This window comes from Silurus meridionalis, chromosome 6 (genome assembly GCF_014805685.1).
Source record: "Silurus meridionalis isolate SWU-2019-XX chromosome 6, ASM1480568v1, whole genome shotgun sequence".
In the NCBI taxonomy this organism is placed as follows: domain Eukaryota; kingdom Metazoa; phylum Chordata; class Actinopteri; order Siluriformes; family Siluridae; genus Silurus; species Silurus meridionalis.
Window position 1 is genome coordinate 27,486,754 of NC_060889.1, and position 9,494 is coordinate 27,496,247.

At 42.1% G+C, this 9,494-nt stretch overlaps 1 protein-coding gene across 6 annotated transcripts in view; it reads right to left on the minus strand.

Moving 5' to 3' along the window:
* The window catches only part of LOC124387392 (phosphatase and actin regulator 1), an 80,670-nt gene that overhangs the window by 17,404 nt on the left and 53,772 nt on the right, over positions 1 to 9,494 (minus strand). For 4 of the 6 annotated variants that reach the window (XM_046851719.1, XM_046851718.1, XM_046851715.1 and 1 more), the window contains exons 4-8: positions 8,162 to 8,308; positions 6,486 to 6,689; positions 6,091 to 6,373; positions 3,068 to 3,261; positions 1,691 to 1,847 (exon numbers count right to left, since the gene is read on the minus strand). In XM_046851719.1, the coding sequence (XP_046707675.1) occupies positions 1,691 to 1,847; positions 3,068 to 3,261; positions 6,091 to 6,373; positions 6,486 to 6,689; positions 8,162 to 8,308 (985 nt within the window). The remainder of the gene's footprint in view (positions 1 to 1,690; positions 1,848 to 3,067; positions 3,262 to 6,090; positions 6,374 to 6,485; positions 6,690 to 8,161; positions 8,309 to 9,494) is intronic. The other 2 variants (XM_046851716.1, XM_046851717.1) reach the window with 2 other exon arrangements.

Here is a 9,494-nt window from a genome sequence, read left to right on the forward strand (position 1 = left end):
ATATTATAATTCTATACTTAGAAAAGCAGACATGGTTTTAGTGATTAGATGATAATGAACATATTCCAGTCTCTTAAATAAGTGCTAAAATGTGCCTAGCCAGCTGTTTTTTTTCCATCGAGGCTGGATTGCATGTCTGCCGTTGCTATTTTGCATCATTATCCAGCTGCGACGCGGAGTGCACGGCCCATTAGCGTCTGCTAAACCATTTGAACATGTCTGGCTCTGATCAGGTTTATTCAGCATCCGCCACTCCGACTCCTGTAGCCGCTAGAGAGGAGAACATACTGTACAGCTTTCATCTGGTTTCACTGGAAACAGTCAAGGACGCAGTGCAGTGGGGGATGACTCAGAGAGAGAGAGAGAGAGAGAGAGAGAGAGAGAGAGAGAGAGAGAGAGAGAGAGGTAAAGGAGTGATAGACAACAAAGGGAGAGAGACAGACATGAAGGAGAGAGAGAAAGAAGGAGAGAAAGAGAGAGAGAGGTAAAGGAGTGATAGACACAGGGAGAAAGAGAAAAGAAGGAGAAAAAGACAAAGGAGAGAGAGAGAGAGAGAGAGAGAGAGAGAGACAGAAAGAGACAAACAGACATGAAGGAGGGAGAGAAAGGGGGGAAGGGAAAAGACAGACAAATGGAGAGAGAGAGAGAGAGAGAGAGAGAGATAGATATGTCTAGCTGAAATGATGTCAGTCCTGTTGTTGAATACAGTGGCGCTGCATGTGAGCAGTGATGGCCTTCATTATTCACTGGGACATTTGTACACTTACTCTCACACGCGCACACGCGCGCGCACACACACGCCCTTTCTTTCACAGCTAGTAAAACCTAAGGTTGCCCAATTTGTGTGCAAACCTGTTTGCATCATCATCATCATCATCATCATCATCACTTAAATCGATCTTCAACCCGATTTCCAAAAAAGCTGAGACACTGTTTGAAATGTAGATAAACACAATGCAATCATTTGCAAAAATCTCAGAAACCCATATTATATTCACAATAAAACAAAACATGTCGAATGTTTAAACTGAAAATATATACAGTTTTAAGGAAATCATTATTTTTAATTTGACGGCTGCAACACGTCTCAAAAACGTTGGGACACTGCAATGTCTCCCACTGTTTAGCATCATGTCTTCTGTACTTATACATCTGGGAACTGAGAAGACCAGATGCTGAAGTTTTGGAAGAGGAATGTTGTCCCTTATGTGTCTGATACAGGATTCTAGCTGCTCAACAGTTCTGGGTGTCCTTTGTTGTGTTTTTCATTTCATGGTGCCCCAAATGTTTTAAAATGATGATAGACAACAGATCAGTTTAGCATCGGATTCTTCCACTACGAAGTCATGCTATTGTAATAGATGCAGTATGCAATAACCATTGTCTTGTTTAAATACGCAAGGTCTTTCCTAAAAACAGATGTTTTGTGGATGAAACATTTACTGCTCTAAAACCTGTATATACACCATTCAGCACTGATGACTGATTACTGACCTGCTGTCAATTAACCTCATTAGTTCAATTGTTCATCCAACTGTTACATTTTAATAATAAAGTATTAAATATTAATATTAAAGTAACTTTTTCCCAGACTTTTGTTGCAGCCATCGAATTCAAAATGACCTTATTTTTTCTTTAAAATGGTACATTTTGTGTAAGTGTGCGTCAGCGATTGTGTGTCCATTCTGACCGTGTGAGTTTGGAGCCGATCTGCTGTCTGGACTCGAGTCTTTCCTCATCAGTCTGCATGGGCAGGATGTTCTTCTCCTCCAGCTCCCTTTTCGATGGCCTGTTACTCAACTTTATAGCCAGCGAGTCTTTCCTCAACACCTTCAGGGCCAGTGTGTCTACACACACACACACACACACACACACACACACACACACAGGTTAATCTGAGCCCAAACATGACCCAGAACACTTCCTTCCATTCCAAAGTGATTCACATTGTTCTAGTAAACAAATGCACCAGTTAAGGGGGGACATTTTTAGGAGCAAGTGACGTCAATTCTCAAAGTTGATGTGTTGGAAGCAAGAAAAATGGGCAAGCACAATGATCTGAATAAAGGTTAGAAGACTGGGTCAGAGCATCTCCAAAACAGCACAGCGTCTGGGATGTTTTAGTTATGCAGTGGTCAAAAATTACCAAATGTGGTGAAAGAAAGACTCCAGGTACAACATGTCAGTGTCCTGACCACTCAAGGCTACGTCTACACTCATCTGGATAAATTCGAAAAATGGCACTTTCGTCTAAAAACATTTCCCAAAAGTCGTTTGACCACACTGAAACTTCTGAAAACAATTACGTCCCTGTACTGCGCATGCGCAAACCGTAAGACGAGTCGAGTCTTTTAGTAGACTGACAGTGCCGTCTCAGTGTAGACAGAAGGCCAAAACAGAGAGAAACATATTAGTTTTAAACGAAAACCTATCAGCATGGACATGACCCAATGCAAACTGATGAGCGTGGGAAGCTAAAGCTAGCCCACCTAGTCTGATCTCTCATCACAAAAATTAGTTTTAGCAGCCCAAGGGAGACCTATGGAATATTAGGCAGGTGGTTTTAATGTTATGGCTGATTGGTGTGTATGGTTTCATTTCTTCAAATGCTTTTTCATGATAAGATGTTGGACATCTTATTTGAAGGTTGTGAGTTCAAATCCCAGCACCACCATGATGACATTGCAGGGCCCTTAACCCTCAACTGCTCAGTTGTATTACTGAGATAACTGGAAGACGCTCTGGATAAGGGCATCTGTCAAATGTTCAGTAGCGCAAGTGGGAACTTGTGCCCTGGACATTTTAGGCATTAACGGTACTTGGCAGATGCCCTTATCCAGAGCGACTTACATTTTTTATCTGAGCAGCTATGGGGTATCTGAGATTTAAACTCTCGACCTTCAAAGCCAAAGTCTAATTCCTTAACCACAAAGCTACCGTCTCTGCAGGTTCCACTCCATGGATGGTAGCTACAAGCGGATAAAACGTACACCGCTAGAAATATTCAACTACCTAGATATCGAGGTCATTTTCCACATCAGACAAAAAGCGCTTCAATCAGACTAACTTGTGAACAGCGAGTCGTCGTCCTCTTCGTCGTCCTCCTCGTCTTCCTCCTCCAGGTCGTCCTTGTACATGCTGGGTAAGTCCTCATAGTCCGACTCGCTGGGCATGTTCTCTTTATCGTCCTCACACTCGATCACCACTGTGGGGACCGGTCTGCCATCCAAGAGACCGCACTGCCCAGAATGCAGTGCAGAACTGGCGAAGGAGAGGAGGAGTTAGAAAAGCAACAACGGGATTTAGATTCACTTTAGACCAAACAAATATTGTCCCACTTGGACTTCACAGAACTTTTCCCCACTCATTCACTGAAACCATAAAAGATTCTGTGTTTCTACAATTTTCACAGCCGCTGGATTTCACTGGAGGGAAAAAAATGCAAAAAAATAAAAAAAAAAAAGCTCCTTTAAATAAAAGTAGAGAATAAAAATAAATAAATTTGGACTAGGAAAAAATTAAGAATCCGAGAAGATTTTTGTTTAGATTACGAAAAGAAAGAAAGAAAGAAAGAAAGAAAGAAAGAATATACAGTACTGTACTAACATTTTACTTTTTATACATTTTATAATTAATAATTATATTTGTATCAATACATTTCATTATTAACATAAAACTCCATAAAAGCAATTCTCTATAAGTTTTTTGGTCTATGGTGCTGTCTGCGAGAGACCGGGGGCTCGGGATTGGAACCGCGGTAAAGCGGGAGATTACTGTATTTACATTGTAGTTACATTTTGGGCCTTGAAAAAATAATAAATGTAAGAAATATTCAATAATAAAAAAAATAAAATAAAGAAGCTTTGTTTCCAATAATTTCTACAAATTCTTTTGTGGTAATCAAGCAAGAAAAAAAAAAAAGATCAGTGAGAACACACTTTCCATTTCCCAGCTGAACAATCTTTCCGGAACAAGGGACGCTGTTTGGCCAAATTGGATCTCGGATCCATTATGCAACACACACACACACACACACACACACACACACACACACACACACACACACAAGCTGTGTCCGGCTTGGCATTGGGTAGAGACTGGCAGCGTTTGAGTTCTGTCCTGATGGCAGGCGTTACGCAGGAAGAGCCACTGCTCCGCCTCGCGGGTGGAGAAAAGCGAGTTGCCCAGTCAGGGATAGGAGTGTTAGCGTTAGCATTAGCTGGGTCTCAGATCACAAACGGCTACAGCGACCCGATCTACATTCCAAAAATATACAAAATAAAATGAAGACCAAACTGCCTTTTTTGACAAGCTCTCCTTCACAGTTTCCTTCACAGTGTCGTATAGAAATGTTCAAGAAACAAATAAAAAAAATATAACTGACATTAGCATATAACTGAAATGAGCTAATAACTGACATTAGCATATAACTGAAATGAGCTAATAACTGACATTAGCATATAACTGACATTAGTACAGTGGAACCCGGTTATGTCAATGTCCTAGGGGGTCGCCAAAAAGCATCGAGGTAACCGATGATCGAGATAAACGAAAATCAAAATGGCGGCAATATATTAACGTGCTTGAAATTTCTTTATGTACATGATGTGCGTTATTAAATGAGAATGTGCATGCACGTGTTTTTGGAGGGTTTTTTTACACAACAGCGTTGCCGCGATTTGTTTGATGAAGGCATGCTATAAAAATACATACAGTACATGTTTATCTGTCAGGAATCCACCTGCCACGCCCCCTTCGGCCCCCTTCAGCCCCCTTCAGCGTGTCAGGTGCTTTCTCTGCCGCTTTCTCTGAAGCTCCCGGCTTCAATCGCGCACATATGGTGCTCGTTTATCATCATCACCAGCTCCTATTTAAACTTCCACACTCTCACTGTCCGTTATTGTTGGTATATGTTGGTTCACGGCGGTCTTTGTTATCACTCATGCGTATCCCGGTACGTGCCTTCCCACCGGCACTCTCTCAACGGCTGCGCTTTTCTTCCCAAAGCGCATCACGGATTCCCCCGATCCTGCCGGTGTTCATTCTATGCTTTTGCTGCTCATCCCACGTTCTCCCGTGTGCTGTTCAGCGCCGCGCTTCTACTTTCGCCTCCCATTCATCGCATAACATTTAACAACAAAAGGCATATGTGCACTAACTAACAGCAGAGATTCACCAGTATACAATAAAACACCTGTAGCAGCTGTAAGCCTTGATTTTTCCGCCACTTTCGCGAGTTCTTCTGCGGCTGCACCGAGATAACCGACGTTAAATGGCAAATTTTTCCCCCCTTGTGCTCGAGATATTAGGGTTCGGCGACATAACCGATTAAAAAATGCTTAGAAAAAGCGAGAATTTGGCGGTTCCACTTCAAAAACGTCGACTTAATAGGGTTGTCGAGGTAACCGAGGGCGAGATAACCGGGTTCCACTGTATATAACTGAAATGCGCTAATAACTGACATTAGCATATAACTGAAATTAGCTTATAACGGACATTAGCATATAACTGAAATTAGCTTATAACTGACATTAGCATATAACTAAAATTAGCTTATAACTGAGTTTATAACTGACATTAGCATATAACAGAATTTAGCATATAATTGACATTTTATAAATGAACTTAGCTTATAACCGAAATTAACTGATAATTGACATTAGCTTATAAAAGACATTAGCATATATTTAAAATTAACTTATAACCAATATTAGCATATAACTGACATAAGCTTATAACTAAAATTAGCACATGACAGAAAACCTGGACGTCATGAGAAAAAGTCGTTTAAAACAGTTTTAAAGCTTTTTTATGAACCTTTTATACAATCTTTTTCAAAATTCGGGAAAATACGGGAAAGAAAAACACAAAACACAATTCGCCTTTCTCTATAATATTGATGGTTTCTACAGACTTGGCGTCAGAATGACGGGATTAAGAGGTGGATAGGTTCAGTACGGACACCACTTAAGGTCTAAAGGGTGAAATCATGTCCTCTGTGAGGTCATTTCCCCACTTGTTGCACTGATATTCTGCTAATACCTGGCAACCCTAGAGCACTGAAATACAAACAGAAAGCCCCAGACTGACCTCTCGAGCCTCTGCATGGAGAGCGCCAGTGTCTTGTTGAGCTCCTCGATGATGCGGCTGGGCACACTGCCATACTGCAGCTGGTGCGGGTGTCCGTGATGCCCCCCGAGGCTGCCGTGGTGCATGATGGGAGTGCACTTTCCGGGGTAGGTGGCGAGAGGGCTCGGGGAAGACACGGGCAGCTCCAGGCCTCCGGATGGCACGCAGATCATTACTTTCTTCGGTGGAAGAGGAGGAGAGTGTTTCCCCTGTACGCAGGGAAGCTTAAGGGTCTGACATTGCTCTGAAGAGGAAAAGGATGGAAGTACACCATAAGTTCCTCCATTACTCTTAAATTAAACCCTATACTCAGTCAAATCATGGTCATGTGACCCAGCGAAGCTTCTCATCCTCACCTATGCTGTGGTTTAGCTGCCGGGTGAAAGGTTTAGGCGGCAGAGCGGGTGGCTGTTTGTGGAAGAGTGTGGCTTTCGTAGGGTTCTCCTGAACCTCACCTGGAAACACCACCGATTTCTTAGCAGGCAGCACCAGGGACGACTTCATGGAGGGGTCCTGAGGACAAACGCTGCCTTCCATAGAGGCCCGGAACTCAATAGGTGCTGCGGAAAAAAATGCACATACATCAAACGTGGTTTCGTTTCACATCAGACGTATGATGTAGGACCAAAAATATTGGGACAAATAACTTTTCCACTAATGTCTTTCTCACAATTGGAGGCTCCAATGCTGTTCCAGCTCCATGAAGATCTGCTTTCTAAGCTTTGGAAAATCTGATATTGCACCACAGGCCTCCTCACCTCACCTACCTGACTGTACGTTAATGAACACGAACCTCCACAAAATCTAGTGGAACATCTTCCCGAAAAAGTGAAGCTTATTATAGCAACCAATATGGACTAAATGTGGAATGGGACGTCCAGAAAACACAAATCTCAAGCCTTGGTGTCCACAAGATTTTGTCCATATACTGGATATTTCCAGCTTAAAACATAGAAGAAAAATGCATATTTCTGTCTTTTTGCCTTTTATGGTTCGAGTTGAAACAGAACTGAAGCTGCTGATATGTAGGTTTTAAAATCCGATCCACACCAATTTCCTATATCTCCACCTTCATCACCCTGAGCTGTGTCTGATTGGCTTCAGACAGGAAAAGAACATTGCTCCTTAATAATAGTGTAATTTTGGCATGGATACTGCAACAGTAAGTCTAAATGCTGCACTGCACATATAGACAAAAGTATTGGGACACCTGAGCTGCACTTAGAGCTGCACATTCTGGCACAAACAAAAAGTACAGTGTGTGTTTCAGGGGTCTGTCTGTCTGTCTGTCTATAGACAGGGTTGGAGCTCTATAGCAGGAGATCTTCCACATCTTCCAACCCATGGAAAGCAGGTCTTCGTGGAGTTTGCTTTGTGCACAGGAGCATCTTCATGCTGGAACAGATTTGGGTCTCCTAGTTCAAGTGGAGGGAAAATTTCATGTTACAACATCCAGAGACGTCCTACACAATCGTGTGTCTCCAACTTTGTAGGAACAGTTTGGGGGAGAACCAACAGCTGAAAAAGTCATGTTTGTGGTTTTTTTTATTTGTGTTTTCTTTGTGAGAAAAAAAGAAGGAATGATAAATCAGCTTTTGACTTGCATTTTTAAAGTAGCAAATGAATGAAACACTACATTTTAACAGGACTAAAATAAATAAATAAATAAATAAATCACAGAATTAGATTAATTTCTATTAAATAGCCCATAGAAATATTTTAAAGCAAAAAAATAAATAAATAAGAAGAATATACAATTCAAGATATTGAATATTTAACAGGATGATTTTTTTTCTTCACAAAAATAAAGAAAACAACAAAGAATTTTTCTCCAGAAATAATACAAATTTTAAATCTAAACTCTACTCTGAATTGAGGCCCTTCAGTGATTTCCATCGCATTCTAGGACTTAACCTTATTTCAGTTCGCGTTTTCTGCTCTTATTTATTCATTTTTATTATTATTGCTTCCATTATTATTTATTTTTATTCTATTTCCTATTCCATGGGTAGCTCCGCCCACTGACACTGACCCGCCCACTGACACTGACCCGCCCCGTGGCCGTCTGTCAGTCCCTGCAGGAGCAGTTCTGTCACTCGGCTGCTCTCTAAAGGGTTCGGCGTCACACACAGACCGTTCTCCAGCCTCACTTCCTGCTTCACTACAGTCATCCTCGAGTCTGAGAGAGAGGGAGAGAGGGTGTCAGAGGGAAAAAGAGGTGGAGAGAAAAACAGGACAAAGAAAGAGGGAACGGTACAGTGAAACAATAATAATACAGAGAAAGAGAAAGAGAGAGAGAGAGCGAGAGAGAAACTTTGACTTTTTCAATTTACATTCATGTTAAATATCAGATTGTATCCGGTTGACGTGTGACTTAAACAGAGCTTCATTACACCACCACACAAACCTCATACATCTTCAGATCCCCGATACTCTTATAAAAATCTAAATCTACCACAATCCCTGATTTTGTAAGTCTGGAGAAGATTCTGTTTGCATCGCAGTCTGCATTTTGTGTCACTTTGTCTTTTCTGCTCAGGTATCTGGCCATTTTTGCCCACCCAAATATAAACTTAATCAGTTGGCACATGTATCTGTTTCTCCTGACGTAAGTAAAACCAATAAGAAAACACTGAAAAGTAAAAAATCACCATAAAAGATCTTAAAACACGTTTTAAAAGCACAAAGTGACTGTAACCAGAACAGACAGTCCTGTAAAACATCAGCATTTAAAATGTGAATAAAAAGAGTTTCAAAGTCCATCTCCCCTTCACCCCTGCATTTCAGGAGGGGACCTCCACACCCGTCCAGGAGGGGACCTCCACACCATTGGGAGCGATATCAGCTGGGGAAAGGGTTCCTCCTGTGCAGGGCCGAACTCACTGATTCTATAGTCCTTCAGCTGAACACGCTCCTCTGTTGTTGCACGCTCCCTGCGACTTTCAACAGTTCCCCGAGTGTGACGATCTTTGAGGAGAACTTAGCTAGGGACAGTGTGGGGGTGGTCGCACCCAAGATGTCCAGACGACTACCGTAGACCAGGGGGTCCTCCAGCAGCTGGAATAGTGTTCCGTAGCTCTTAATCCGGTTTTTAAAAAGTCCTCGGTAAAAAACTGGCATACCAGAAACATCCAGTGCATTTGTGTCCATTAAAAAGTTCTGTCTAGCGCCAGTCCTCCCACCATGTGTAAAAGTCCACTGGCTGCCGTTCTCTATACCAGGTTCCAGGTCCCATTTAGGAGTCTCTGGATAACCTGGAGGCGAAAGGCTGCAGCTCTGCTGGCGAGATAACCCAGCCCCTGCCCTCCTTCCCGCTTGGGCAGATGGAGGACACTCAGTGGAATTCAGTGCAGACCATCCGAGAA